The sequence below is a fragment of the Erinaceus europaeus genome, chromosome 22, assembly GCF_950295315.1.
Source record: "Erinaceus europaeus chromosome 22, mEriEur2.1, whole genome shotgun sequence".
Lineage (NCBI taxonomy): Eukaryota > Metazoa > Chordata > Mammalia > Eulipotyphla > Erinaceidae > Erinaceus > Erinaceus europaeus.
In genome coordinates, this window is record NC_080183.1 from 6,362,304 (window position 1) to 6,376,423 (window position 14,120).

At 58.9% G+C, this 14,120-nt stretch overlaps 2 protein-coding genes across 5 annotated transcripts; both read left to right on the forward strand.

Moving 5' to 3' along the window:
• Positions 1–2: 2 nt before the first annotated feature.
• Positions 3–1,493, forward strand: CRIP1 (cysteine rich protein 1). Its single transcript, XM_007518373.3, has 5 exons — positions 3–158; positions 795–889; positions 972–1,029; positions 1,229–1,275; positions 1,370–1,493. The coding sequence occupies exons 1-4, from the start codon at positions 119–121 to the stop codon at positions 1,267–1,269; spliced, it is 234 nt and encodes a 77-aa protein (XP_007518435.1). The 5' UTR covers positions 3–118; the 3' UTR covers positions 1,270–1,275; positions 1,370–1,493.
• Positions 1,494–3,119: 1,626 nt separating this feature from the next.
• On the forward strand, positions 3,120–9,970 carry TEDC1 (tubulin epsilon and delta complex 1). 4 transcript variants are annotated; one of them, XM_060181182.1, is made up of 8 exons: positions 3,120–3,366; positions 3,447–3,516; positions 3,670–3,866; positions 3,992–4,168; positions 4,721–4,819; positions 6,903–6,989; positions 7,124–7,306; positions 7,669–9,970. In XM_060181182.1, the coding sequence occupies exons 1-8, from the start codon at positions 3,229–3,231 to the stop codon at positions 8,020–8,022; spliced, it is 1,305 nt and encodes a 434-aa protein (XP_060037165.1). In that variant the 5' UTR covers positions 3,120–3,228; the 3' UTR covers positions 8,023–9,970. The 4 variants fall into 4 exon arrangements, with proteins under 4 accessions (XP_060037165.1, XP_016041562.2, XP_060037167.1 ...); XM_016186076.2 differs by having other exon boundaries at positions 3,121–3,366; positions 4,013–4,168; XM_060181184.1 differs by having other exon boundaries at positions 3,121–3,366; positions 4,091–4,168.
• Positions 9,971–14,120: the final 4,150 nt, after the last annotated feature.

Genomic DNA, 14,120 nt, shown 5'->3' on the forward strand with positions numbered 1-14,120 from the left:
TTGTCCGGGACTGGGCGGAGCGGTGGGGCGGGGCTGGCGGGGGCGGGACCCCGGGGTCCCTGAAAGGCGAGCGCCGGCCGCACCCACCCAGAAGGCCTCCAGCCCCGACGCCGCCGCGATGCCCAAGTGCCCCAAATGCAACAAGGAGGTGTACTTTGGTGAGCACCCCCCTTGCGGCCGGAGCGCCCCTAGGGTAGTCGGGGGCACGGGGCCGAGGTCAGCCCAGGGTTCACCCTCGGCTCCGTCCCTGGCACCCGTGGGCGCCAATCCCATCCGTGGGTGCTGCCAGGAGGCGGCTGTGGGGCGGACTCGGTACCCCCCGACCCGCCTTACCCATGGGTGCTGCCAGGTGGGGACCCTGCGGGGCTGGGGATCCTCCACCCCTGAGTGGTACCAGACGGGGACCCCACGGGGCTGGGGCGCGGGCTCGACACCCCCCCCCCCGCTCCCCCACCCATGGGCGCTGCCAGGCAGGGACCCCGCGGGTCTGAGGGGCGGGCCCAGCACCTCACCCGCCTAAGTGGAAACAGACACGGAAACTGGCGCCTGGGGCTGCTTGGCTGCTTTCCACCCCGGCACACCCTCGGGCTGGCCAGGAGGAAGTGGGGGGCCCACTCTCCCAAGCCTCCTCCCTAGCCAGAGAACCAGCGTCCGTGGGGTGCGCCGGGTCGGGGGGCTTGAGGCTGTGGCTAGCTCTGTCCTGTTGGTGGGGCTCCTGCTGAGGCCTGGACAGGTGTGTGTGTGGGGGGAGAAACCTGGGACCCCAGCCTCATAGACTGTGCCCTCCTTTGCAGCCGAGCGGGTGACCTCGCTCGGCAAGGACTGGCACCGGCCTTGCCTGAAGTGTGAGAAATGTGGGAAGACGCTGACCTCAGGTGGCCATGCAGAGGTAGGTGGGGATCGGAGTGAGGAGGGGGCAGGAGGTGGGGGAGGGGGACTAGCCATCCTCATTACTCTGTCTCTCTCCACAGCATGAAGGCAAGCCCTACTGCAACCACCCCTGCTATGCCGCCATGTTCGGGCCCAAGGGTATGCCCCCCACCCTAGTGGGCTTCCCTGATCACCCCCCAACCTGCTCCCTTGACCCTCCCCCGTCCACCCTAACCAGCTCCCCTAAGCCCCCACCCTCATCTAGCCACCTCCCTCGGTCCCCATCCTAATCTGCTCTTTTGACCCCCCACCTCTCCATCCCCACCAGTTCCCCTAACACCCGCTGCTTTTTCTGCAGGCTTTGGGCGAGGTGGTGCTGAGAGTCACACGTTCAAGTAAACCCAGGTACAGTCCTACCCCATGCACTCTCCTGCCCATACTGGGGGCCCTGGAGAAGGTCGAGGAGACTGTACTCAGCTTTGTCCCCCTCTCTCAGCAGGTTATGGAGCCCCAGCCCCTGGCCACCTTGGGGCACAGCCCCTCTGGGTCAGCGCCAGGTCTGACCCCTGACACCTGGGGCCCACATGGCCCCTCTTCTTTACAATAAAGCCTGACACTCGGAAGACGTGTGTGTGTGTGTGTGTGTGTGTGTGTGTGTGTGTGTGTGTGCGTGCTTGCGCACACATGCATGCATGTTTGCATATGTGACCAGGGAAGGTTGGGGGTCTGCACGGGGCACAGTGCCTGCCTTTCTTGGGGACGCCCTGAAGCACTGCAGGCTCGGCTCCCCCCTCCCAGGTGCACCAGGCCAAGGGGTCAGCAGAAAGTGGCTGAATTCACCCTGGTTCCCTTTTTGAGAAGCTCTGGAGGATATGTAGGGAGTCCTTGGCTGCCTCCCCCATTTCCTGTCACCCCACCCTTGGTTCCTCCTCTGCCCTACCCTTGGATCTGGCTGCCCCCCACTTGTTCTGCCAGGGCACCTAGTCCCTCATGGGGAAATGAGGACTGGCTGTGGAAATGAGGGGCTCTCTGGAAGTCTCCCAATTTTCCCTCTCAGAACAGCTATAGACCCCTCTCCCAGGATACCCCTAGGACCTGCTGACCTCGGGGGCTTGGTCAGTGGCTGAGGTTCTGCTTGCCTTGGGAGCGGGAGGAGGGTGGGGTGGATGCAAGGAGGATTCCAAGGAAGCCGGGTGCTTCTAGAAGGGTGGGGTTGGGGTACTTTGAGATGTGCTTGTAGCCATTGGGTGTGGGAACACATCTGCCCCCACTCTGGCTCATGCTGGACCCCCATGGCTCTCCCCCACACCTGTCCCTGACCTCTACCTCTTCTCTCCATCCTATATGCCCCCACTTTGACTCATGTCTTTTGTCCTCACTGTGGTTACTGTTCCCAGAGCTCCTGCCCTGTCCTTGTTACTCCCTGACTAACCCTGTGACTCTGCCACCCCTGTGGTTCCTGTACTTCCCTGGTGGCCCCTGTACTCCCCTGGTGACCCTGACCCCATAGCTCCTGCGCCCCCCCCTTATCTGTCCAGGCTGCCCAATGCTTGGTGGCTGGAAGAGTGATTCCACGGGGTTTGGGCGTAAGGACCTGCAGGTGCAAAGGTCAGGGAGGGAAGGGCTTCCCTGGCTGCTGGGCTGTGGTGTCAAGAGACACATGGGGACTGGTCGGGCGGGGGCCCAGGCAGTGTATGTGTGGAGTTAGAAAGAAAGTGCTTCTCAAGGCCACTGTGCTGGGGTTTCCGGAGCCTCAGTGTGCACTGCGGGCGGGGTGCTCTCCAGACACTGGGGTGGAGGCACAGAAGGGGAAAATGGGCGGGGAGGAAGAACGGAGGGGCACAGATGGAGGGCCAGAGATGGACGGCAGAGGGCGGGCAGAGGGTGGGGTACAGAGGATGGGCGTGAAGGGACATATGTGTGGGGTACAAAGGATGGACGTGGGGGACATGAGTGGGGTACAGAGGATGGACGTGGGGAGATCGAGAGGGGACAAATGAACCGAGGGCGGGCCGAGAGCGGCCCGGGGTGAGGCTGACAGGTGCGCTGCAGGGGGGGGGGGTCGGGAAGGGCCGGCAGGTGTGGTGGGCGGGGCCTAAGCGAGGCTGTCTTCGTCTCACCGGCCCGGGGGCGGGGTCGCCGGCTCCGATTGGCCGTCGCCAGGCCGGAAGCGCCTCTGCGCGGGACACGGCTGACTCATTGGATGGCGCCCGGAGGCGCGGCCTGGCCGGCGCGGGCATTGGGTGTGGGCCGAGCAGGGGTGGGCCAGGCGCGGGGATTGGTTGCGGACGCCCGCCTCGCGGAGGGATTGGTCGGGGCCTGCGGCGGCGCGGCCGGAGTTCCGCGGGTGCGGGACCGATGGGGCGGCGGCGCCGGGGCTCCGGGGCGGCTGGCGTGGGGGCCCTGCCCGAGGCTATCGCCGCGCTCAGTCGGGCTCTGCCCGGCGGGCCCAGCCCCGAGACCTTCCGCCGCGCCAAGTTCGACCGTCCGGAGGCGGTGAGGGTCGCGGCGGGGCTGGCGGGCCGGGGGCGCGGGAGGAGGGCCCCGCCGACGCCGTGCCTCGCTCTCCTCCACAGGTCCCCGCACTCCGGCGGCTGCTCCTCGGCCTGCTCTCGTCGCTGCCGGAGGACGGCGCTGCGGACCCGGGTAGACGCGCCCCGCCGGCCGGCTCCCACCCGCCTACCGCCCCGCCCACCTCGGTCACGCCCTCGGGCCGGCCCCCGCGTGGTCCCCGGGTCCTGGGTTGGCTGGGCCCCGGGTGCGCTGGGTCGGCCGACTGAGCTTGGCGTCTGCCCGCAGATGGCCAGGCTCGCCTGCTGAGGTCGGCGCTGTGTGCCCGGGGCTACCCGCGAGGAGCCCGGCTCCCCGAGTCCGGCGCGGGGGGCAGCCGCGAGCTGCTGCTGGCGCTGGCCTGGCTCCTGGCTCGCGAGCCCCTGCTGGAGCGGCTGCTGGCCCGGGCGCGCGTGCAGCTGGGCGACGAGGTGACCGCGTGCCAGGTGGGTGCGGCCGAGCGAGCTCTCCCCCGGGGCTCTCGGGCTTTCCCTTCCGAGTTCCCCCTGGAGGGCACGGGACAATGTGTGTGTAACACCGGGTCCGGCCTGTGACCCCGACCCCTCTCCAGCGTGACCCGACCCCCTTGCAGTGTGAGCTCCAGGCCAGGCCTTGCCCGCCTGCCCATGGTGTGGACACAGAAGGCCCAGTGGACATTCGCTTCTTGCAGTGGCTGATGGGAAAGCTTCAGATCCGGTGGCGGACCCTGGCGTCCAGTCAGTGGGAGCACTGCGCCCTCCTGGGCCAGGTATCGTGGCTGTCGTCCACTCAGGCAGCAGCAGGGCAGCTTGGACCACACAGTCCCTCCTGCAGCCTCCCCAGCCGGGGCTGATGGCTGACCAAGCCTGGGGCCCCAGGGAGGTCGGGTGAGAGCCTAGGGAAGCCGACAGACCCCAGCACCCTGGCCTGGTGTCAGCTGGGTACCGGGGCCTGTGGGGTGGGCTTTCCTGTCCCCAGGATTCCCTGAGACTGTGGCTAGCACTGAGCTGGGCTCCCTGTCTGGGCAGCACCGCTTCCTCTGGGGTGTTGGGGAGCTGAGTGCTTTCATCCGGGACCCCCACAGCTCAGTTGTTCTGGGGATAGTGCTCCCTGCCCCCAGGCCCAGTGTCCCTTTGTGTGCTCAGCAGTGCCTGTGCCGAGCTGAGTCTCCCCCGAGAGCCTGAGGGGTTGGAGGTGCCTCCTGTTCACAGTTCCTCCAGGGACCCAAAAGGTGGGGGGGAGCCACAGACCTGCTGGGGTGGACTCTGGGAGGCCCTGTGGGGGGTGCCCCCACCGCACTCAACACGCACTGCCCTTCCAGATCCACGCGTACACCCAGGGATGCCACAGTGACCGGGAGCTTGGCCATCTGTCTGTCCCTGAGACGGAGGCACTCAGGGACCCTGAAGGTGGCCAGCAGGTGAGGGTCCACAGGGTGGGTCTGGGGCTGTGCACACTTGTCTAGCCCCTGGGGGCTGATTTCTCTGGATGGCCCCCATGTGAAGTCCAGGTGCATGGCAGTGTGTCTAGGCTCAGGTATGGCCCGAGGGGACGGGTCAGAGCTGCACTGGTGAAGGAGGGATGCGCCCCAGGGTCCCCAACCTTCTGGGCCTCACTCGCCCCTCTTTTCCTTCCGAGGCTGACATTGGTCCCACCTGGGAAGCCCAGGCTTCACCTCACTGTCCCTCCTCCAGGATGGGCTCTAGTTTGTCCTGGGGGGAACTAGCACTGCCCAGTATCTGGGTGCCCAGCTGACCTGGACTGAGATGCACCCCCCCCCCTTTTGTGTCCTGGGCAGGTGGGATGGGACAGTGGCCAGTCAGGCTTCTGCCCCTGACAAGGCTTCCAGCCCCCTGGGTCTGATGCCAATTATGGGGCTGCCAGCTGCTGGGTGTGCTCAGCTGACCCTTGGCACCCGCATCCCCGTGCCCTTGGTGGCTTTCGTGGTCTGGGTGGCCCATAGGTCCTGGAGTGGAAGCCCCAGCTTTCTTGCCCTGGTGTGAGCAGAGTAGAGGTGGCCTGGCCTGGGGTCAGCAGAGGCCCCTCCCTTGAGCTAGTGCAGGTGTCCCCAGGTCAGCTGGGCTTCCTCCCAAGGCTTCTGGAGGGACACTGGCTTAGCTTGGACCAGCCTGCCCACAGGGCCTGCTCTCCTGCCAGGCCCCCAGAAGCTTCTGGAATGATCTGGGCTGTAGGGTTGGGCTAGGCCGGCTGCCAAGAGGGAATGTCCCTGTTGAGTGTGTGTATGGGGGGAGGCTTCCCTGACCCCAGAATGTGGGGGGTGCTGGTTGGCATCACTCCACTTGGGGGGTGCTGGTTGCCTGATCCCCCCCTTTTTTTGCCTCCAGGGTTATTGCTGGGGCTCGGTGCCTGCACCACAAATCCACTGCTCCTGGAGGCTTTTTTTTTTTCTTTCTTTCCCCTTTTTGTTGCCCTTGTTTTTTATTTTTTATTTATAATTTCTTTACTTGGGAATTAATGTTTTACATTCGATAGACAGTAAATACAATAGTTTGTACATGCATAACATTTCTCAGTTTTCCACATAACAATACAACCCCCACTAGGTCCTCTGTCATCCTTTTTGGACCCGTACTCTTCCCCCCCAAACCCCCACCCCAGAGTCTTTTACTTTGGTGCAACACACCAACTCCAGTTCAGCTTCTACTTGTGTTTCTACTTGTGTTATCGTTGTTGTGGTTATTATTATTCTTGTCATTGTTGGATAGGATAGAGAGAAATGGAGAGAGGAGGGGAAGACAGAGAGGGGGAGAGAGAGATAGACACCTGCAGACCCACTTTACCACCTGTGAATCGACCCCCCTGCAGGTGTGGAGTTGGGGGCTCGAACCGGGATCCTTTCGCTGGTCCTTGTGCTTTGAGCTGTGTGCGCTTAACCCGCTGTGCTACTGCCTGACCCCCCCTCCCGCCCTGCTCCCTTTTTCATGGCTAGAGTGAGGGCACCCTGAGCCCTGAGGGGCTGCTCGCCAAACCCCTCATCCTTCCTCTTCTGTTGGGAGTCCTGGCTCTTTTTGTGAGGGGGCGTGGGTGGCACCCCCAGTTCTCTACCTCCCAGGGCACCCTCCCTGCTCTGACTTGGTGTGGGGCAGGCTTGGATGGGATGGGGGCCTCAGATGGCCCTGCTCCCTGTGTGGTGCCCAGGACTTGGCTTTGGGGGCATCTGGGTCTGACAGAGCTGCCCCCTGCTCCATGCTGGCCGTGTCCCTGTCAGGGGGATGATTGGATTGGGGTCAAGGATGAGGCCAGATGGACATAGAGTGGGGTAGCCTGTCTTGTCAGGAGGTAACTGCATGGGGGACACAGCTGACACAACTGCCAGATGGACACAGCATGGGGGGCCCCGCTGACCATTCTGGAGGGCTTGCTGGGGGGCATGGCCTTGGATCCAGTCTCTGGGTCCCATCCCTTGGGTCCACCTCTGTCTGGGGTCCACTCTTGAGTCCATCCCTCGGACCCACGACTGGGCATCGGCTCCTGTGTTGCAGCTGCTGTGGAGGCTGCAGTGTGAAAACAAGCGGCTGGAGGCCGCCCTACAGTGGCGACGCTGCGAGCTTCTCTTCTGGCAGTGGATGGTGAGTGTCCCAGGAGCCTCTCCCTGTCCCCCCCATAGCTGCCTTGAGGGGTGGGAGCTGAGTGGGGGTTGGCGCCTCCTGTCCCAGGGGATGGCCTCAGTTCCTGCCCGCAAGCACCTTCCTGCCTCTCATAGGACTCTGTGCTCGTCACCTGTCCCCCAGAGGAGGCCTCACGACCCCCGACCCCTCCCCGGCTCTCGGGTCTGCTCTTGAGTCCAGTGTCCAGGGAGCTGGAGCTGCTGTCACGGGAGCTGCAGACCCTGCAAGAGGGGCTACGGGAGGCGGCAGGGCCCCTGCGTGTGGCCTGGGAGGCCAGGGTGAGTGGGGGCAGAGGGGCTGGGGGTCCTGGGGGGCCAGGGTCCTGGGGAGCTAGGGATTGGGGAGCATCTGGTGAAGGCCTGGGTGAGGGTGGCTGCAGGGAGGCCTAGATGCCACAGGGCATGCTTGGGGGGGCTGGGGGCCTGGTATGGCTCTGCTGGAGGTAGTAAGGTGAGATCACCGTTCTGGGTCCCCTATGACCCTGACTGGTGGTGGTGGTGGGGGGGCTCTGAGCACATCCCTGGCACTGGTGCAGACACTCCCCTGCCCTTTGTGAGCTCTGGGTGGGCCACCCCTGGCAGTAGGGTGATAGGGTGAGGTGCCCTTCTCTAGGGGTTACTGACACCCATTTCCCTTGCAGGCTGGAGCCCGGGGGCCAGAGCTGGAGGCCTGGCAGCAGATGGTACAGATGGCAGTGACACGGGAGCTGGTGGCCCTGAAGCAGACCTGGGAGCATGGCAGGGCCCCCCCACAGCCCCACGGGCCCTGCCGGCTGGTGCAGAGCCAGGCTGCCGTGCCTGCGGGCCTGGGGTTGCAAGCAGCTGAACTGATGGGGGTGCTGCGGAGCCAGGAGGCATGTCTGGAGGAAGCCCTGAGCCAGCTGCAGGCTCAGTGCCAGCAGGAGTTGGCCAGGTTGTCTGGGGCCCTGCCTGGCCTCCTCTGGATCCTGCCGTCCCATGGGCGGCTGGCCCCCACACCTTCAGGGACACGCTAACCCCCTTAGCCGGCTGCTGGACACACAATAACCTGTCTAGCCCTGCAGGGCCTGGGTGTCTCCAGCTCACGACAGGACCAGGTGGTGACTGGGGCCCCAGGGCTGGTGAGGACTTCAGGGACAGGCCTTGATGGCTGCCTCCCTATTCTAGTCTATCTGCAGGGGGAGTGGGGCAGGGCCTGCGGAGGGCTAGCTCCCATCTGGCTGTGCCTGGGGGGTGCCGGATGGGAGCCTGAGGGGCCTGGGGTGAGGGGGAGGGTGCCGTGGACAGAGGGGTCTTTGTTCCCAAGGCGGCTCAGCTGGAACAAAGAGCCTTCTGTCTGGTATGTGCTTCCCGCCTGCCAGAACAGGCCCCCACTGTCCCAGGAGGCTCCCAGGCAGCCTCTTCTCTGCACTGAGTGGCTGGGGGTATGCAGCCAGCTTGGCACATTCTCTGCCAGCCTGGCCTGTGTACCGGGACTGACTCCCTCTCCACACTCCCCCCTCCCCTCTGCCGCCCCAGCTGGAGTGTGCCAGCCCCCCACCCCACCCCAAGGCCTGCCATTTCTTGCTGGTTCCACCACTGGCCTGGAACACCCATGATACCACCTCTGGGCTATCTCCACCCCTTCTCTGGAGGGCTGCCAGTGTGCCAGGAACTCCACTCTTAGCCGCCGGGCTCATCAGCTCTGCCCCCTTTCCCTTCATGTAGTTGGAGCCCAAACCATGTGCACTTGCGTGTGTGCCAGGTGGAACAGGTGGTGAGGGCTACAGCCGAGCGAGGGGATACAGACACCGCCTTCACCACATAGGCCTCCCGTACACTCTTGCAAGGCCCAGCCCTTGCATTGCCCCCCTCCATCTGAAACCAGCACCTTAATCCCCTTCTGTATGTGACAGGTGACAGCTGACCCACCAGTCCAGACCCAGGGAGGGCCTGACAGCAGGCTGTCCTGTGCACCTGGGGGGTCCCAGGTTCAATTCTTGATAGCACATATACCTAGTAGAACTTAGGTGTCTCATCAAAACCAATCTTTCTTCTCATCTCCAAGGTCATCGCTCAGTACTTGCACTATGAATCCACTGTTGCTGGTGACCATTTTGTCGCTTTTTTTTTTTTTATTTGATAGGAAAAAGAGAAATTGAGAGGGAAGGGGAGATGGAGAGGGAGAGAGAAAGATAGACACCTGCAGACTTGCTTCACCACTCATGAAGTGTCCTCCTTACAGGTGGAGAATGGGGGATCGAACCCTCATCTCTGCACATGCTGATAATGTGCTTCAATGCCCAGCCCCTCAAAACCAATATTTAAAAAACAAATAAGTGGTCTGGGAGATGGCACAGCAGACAAAGCATTGGACTTGTAAGCATGAGATCCTGAGTTCAATCCCTGGCAGCACATGTACCAGAGTGATGTCTGGTTATTTCTCATTAATAAATAAAACCTTTTTTAGGGAGTCGGGTGGTAGCACAGCGGGTTAAGCACACGTGGCACAAAGCACAAGGACTGGCTTAAGGATCTTGGTTCGAAACCCTGGCTCCCCACCTGCAGGGGAGTCGCTTCACAGGCGGTGAAGCAGGTCTGCAGATGTCTATCTTTCTCTCCTCCTCTCTGTCTTCCCCTCCTCTCTCCATTTCTCTCTGTTCTATCCAACAACAATGACAACAATAATAACTACAACAATAAAACAGCAAAGGCCACAAAAGGGAATAATTTTTTTTTAAAAAAAAAAAACCTCCTTTAAATTATCTTTATTTATTGGATAGAGACAGCCAGAAATCGAGAGGGAAGTAGGGGACAGAGAGGAAGAGGAACAGATACCTGCAGCACTACTTCACCACTCATGAAGCTTTCTGCCTGCAGTTGGGGACGGGGGACTCCAATCTGGGTCCTTGTGCATTTTAATGTGCACTCAACTAGGTGCACCACCACCCGGCCTCCATAAATAAAATCTTAAAACCTGTGAAATAGCCCACTTAGTGTGCTTCTTTGCAATGTGCCCAGCCCAGGTTCAAGCCCAGCTCCCACTGGAGGAAGCTTTGGTGCTTACCTCCTTCCACTTCCAACACACACACACACACACCCTAGAGGCCTCGGTTTATTAAACACCACAAAGGGCCTGGAGATGACACAGCCACCGGTGGAGTTCTTGCCTTGTGTGGGAGGTCCTGGGCTTGGTCCCTGGCAGCACATGGAGGCATCCTGAACAGTACTAATAGAAGGCCATGAGTGGGGGACCCAAGCTTTTCTCTGTTCTCCCCCCACACACACAAGAAAGCAGTGGCTGGGAAAATGGCTCCAGTGGTGGAACATCAGACTCACGTGTCTGGTGTCTGATTCAGTCTCTGCAACTGCATGCATTGGAATGGCGCTCTGGTTTCTCATGAGAAATTCATGTCACAAAATAAATTTTTTTAAATTTATTTTTTATTTAAGTAAGGAGACATTAACAAAACCATAGGATAGGAGGGGTACAATTCCACACAATTCCCACCACCCAATCTCCACATCCCACCCCCTCCCCTGATAGCTTTCCCATTCTCTATCCCTCTGGGAGCATGGACCCAGGGTCATTGTGGGTTGCAGGAGGTGGAAGGTCTGGCTTCTGTAATTGCTTCCCTGCTGAACATGGGCGTTGACTGGTCAGTCCATACTCCCAGTCTGCCTCTCTTTTTCCCTAGCAGGGTGGGTCTCTGGGGAAGCGGAGCTCCAGGACACATTGGTGGGGTCTTCAGTCCAGGGAAGCCTGGCTGGCATCCTGATGGCATCTGGAACCTGGTGGCATTTCCAGCAGATGTCGTCGGAGCTCAAGCCACTAGCCGCTTCTCAGTCCGCCATCTTCTGGAATCCCCACAAAATAAATTTTAAAAATGTCTAACAAGCAAGCTGGGCCAGGGGGGTGGACAGGCCTATGGCCAGCAGGGATTATTTGCTTGGTGGCACTCCTTAGGTGTGCCCAGACTTGGGGACCACCTTCCTGAAGTCCCACATGGGTGGGAGCAAGCCCTGCCTGCTTGTAGGCCTATAGGCAAGTGAAGGCGCCCAGGTCACTGCAGGGGGAGGGGGACACCTCTACCCAGAGTTGGGGCATGAGTCTCCAGCAGCCTGCGTGCTGAGCAGCCAGCCCGAGGTTTCCCTGTGCCTGGTACAGGGAAGATGGCAGTGGAAACCCTAAAGGTGGCCATGGAAACAAGTCAGATGTGGAGACACTTGTCAGGCTGGGCAGTAGCACAGCGGGGTTAAGCGCACATGATGTGAAGCACAAGGACCGGTGCAAAGATCCTGGTTTGAGCTCCTGGCACCCCACCTGCAGGGGGGTCACTTCACAAGTGGTGAAGCAGGTCTGCGGGTGTCAACCTTTCTCCCACTGTCTGCCCCTCTTTCAATTTCTCTCTGTCCTACTCAACAACAGCAATAACAACAACAAAATGGGAAAAATGGCCTCCAGGAGCAGTGGATTCGTAGTGCAGGCACTGAGCCCCAGCAATAATCCCAGAGGCAAATAAGTAAATAAGTGGTCTGGGAGGTGGCGCAGTAGACAAAGCATTGGACTCTCAGGCATGAGGTTCTGAGTTCAATCCCTGGTGGCACAGGTACCAGAGTGATGGCTGGTTCTCTCTCCTATCTTTGTAATTAATATGTAAAATCTTAAAAAAAAAAAAAGAGGGACTCTGGGTAGTAATGCAGCGGATTAAGTGCACATGGCACAAAGCACAAAGCCCCGCATCAATTTCTTTCTGTCCTATTGAACAACAACAGCTGTAACAACAACCACAACGAGAGCAACAAAATGGTAAAAGTAGCCTCCAGGAGCAGTGGATTCATAGTGTAGGCATTGAGCCCCAGCAATAACCCTGGAGGAAAGAAAAAAAAAAGAAGAAAGAAAGAAACACTGTCTAAGTGGGTGAACTGACAGGGTAGGTCAGCTTGTTGCTGCGGTCCCCATGAGAGGCAGGTGGGGAAAGTCAGAAGTAGGCGGCACGCCTGGGCACCACACAGCAGAAGCCTATAGGACAGTGGTCCGGGAGGTGGCAAGTGGATAAAGCATTGGATTCTAAACCATGAGGTCCCGAGTTCGATCCCCGGCAGCATATGTACCAGAGTGATGTCTGGTTCTTTCTCTCCTCCTATCTTTCTCATGAATAAATAAATAAATTCTTAAAAAAAAAAAAAAGCCTATAGGACGGGGAGGCATCCTGGGGCTAGGCACACATAGTGCCTTGGGGAACGCTTGCGGCTCTCTGCTTTCCCATACCATTATTACATTTTTCCTTTTTAAACATGCAAGGTGCAAGGAAAGATTTAACCAGGGAACAGCAAAATCTGAAAGGGCAGCCAGGTTTGAGAAGCCACCTTCCTCTAAGGCTGCAGTCTGGGCGGCTATGAGGGTGGTGGGCTGAGGGTTGCCCACATGCATCTGGCTGAATTTAGTCTTCATACAGCTTCTGGTTGCTGAAGGCCACATGGGAAGAACTCCCAGGACCTGGTAGTCAGTCTCTCTGGGCAGCTTTGAGCTGATGCTCAGCCTGTGACAGCATGAGGTCTGAGAACCCCGTGCCCAGGTTGGGCTTCAGGAATAGGATGACCCAGGTTTGAGTTTGCCCCTGCTGTACTGGAGGAAGCTTCAGACCCCTTTCACTCTGTGTGGTCAGAAAGCTATTTATTTATTAATGAATAGAGACAGAAATTGAAGGGGGAGAGATGCAGGAGAGACCCTGCACAGCTCTTCTTACCACTCGTGAAGCTTTCCCCCTGCAGTGGGGATGAGGGGCTTGAACCCAGATTCTTGCGCACTGTAATATGTGTGCTTAACCAGGTGCACCATCGCCTGGTCCCAAGTAATTTTATTTTTAAAGATTTACCTATTCCTTAATAACAAGTTTCACATGAGACAGAGAAAAGAGAGCGAGAACATGACAGGGGACATTCTATGCTGGGGACTGAAAGGGAAACCTCAGTATTTAGCCAACTGAGCCCTTCCCCAAGCAGTTTTTATCAAGCACACAGCAGGGCACTGTGTGTGTTTTTCTTTCCTGTGTTTTTCCCCCTGTGCACTGTTTGGTGATTCTGGGGATGGAACTTGGGGTTCATATATAAATCTTGTGCACTACTACTAGCCTGGCCCTCTTTTCTGTTTTTCTTTTAGCTTTTTTTTTTTTTTTTTCACCAGAACATTGCTCAGCTCTGGCTGGTGCTCGGGCTCGAATGTAGAAGCTCAGAACATTTGCAGAAATGTTATTCTCTCCCTTTCCTGCCTGAGGCTCTGAGGTCCCAGGTTTAATCACCAGCACCATCAGCTAGAGTTGAGCTACGCCCTGGTCTCTGAAAAATAAAACAAACAAAAAAGCATCATGCTATCTCTCCAGCCCTGCTTTTTTTTTTTTTAAAATCTAGGGCTGGGGATGGAATTCAAGGCCCCATCCCACAAGGCAATTGCTCCATAGCTGAGCCGCCTTCTGACACCCTCCCACCCCATCCCTAAATCTAGTTATTTTAAAAAATATTTATTTATTCCCTTTTGTTGCTATTATTGATGCCATTGTTGTTGGATAGGACAGAGAGAAATGGAGAGAGGAGGGGAGAACAGAGTGGAGGAAATATAGACACCTGCTGACCGACTTCACTGTGAAGCGACTTCCCTGCAGGTGGGGAGCCGGGGGCTTGAACCGGGTCCTTACACCGGTTCTTGTGCTTTGTACCACCTGTGCTTAACCCACTGCGCTACCACCTGACTCCCTTAGGTTTTTTTTGCCTTTAGGGTTATCGTTGGGGCTCAGTGCCTGCACTAGGAATCCACTGCTCCTGGAGGCCATCTCCCCCCCCCCCCATTTGTTGTTGTTATTGTTGTCCTAAATCTAATTTTAAAGTTCAAGGTTGTTTCTAGCATTTGGAAAGGAGAACCACTGAATTTGTTTTGACTGTGCTCCTGCCTGGCCTCCTCTCCAGGGGGCTGTCTCACAGGAGGGGCGGGGGAGGGCAGCAAGCCCTCTATTCCTCACCAGAGCTTCCTTGGGGTGGTTGAGGGGCTGAGGTGGCATCAGCACACACTTGGGTTCTCCTGGAGCACCCTGTCCACCTGGGGGCTCAGGCTGGTGACCAAGGTGCGTAGCGGGGAGAG

Coding starts and splice junctions, on each gene's coding strand:
- CRIP1 (XM_007518373.3), top strand. CDS start 119: ATGCCCAAGTGCCCCAAATGCAACAAGGAGGTGTACTTTG. Junction 159..794: donor CAACAAGGAGGTGTACTTTG/GTGAGCACCCCC, acceptor CCTCCTTTGCAG/CCGAGCGGGTGACCTCGCTC. Junction 1,030..1,228: donor CGCCATGTTCGGGCCCAAGG/GTATGCCCCCCA, acceptor CTTTTTCTGCAG/GCTTTGGGCGAGGTGGTGCT.
- TEDC1 (XM_060181182.1), top strand. CDS start 3,229: ATGGGGCGGCGGCGCCGGGGCTCCGGGGCGGCTGGCGTGGGGGCCCTG. Junction 6,990..7,123: donor TTCTCTTCTGGCAGTGGATG/GTGAGTGTCCCA, acceptor TGCCTCTCATAG/GACTCTGTGCTCGTCACCTG. Junction 7,307..7,668: donor GTGTGGCCTGGGAGGCCAGG/GTGAGTGGGGGC, acceptor TTTCCCTTGCAG/GCTGGAGCCCGGGGGCCAGA.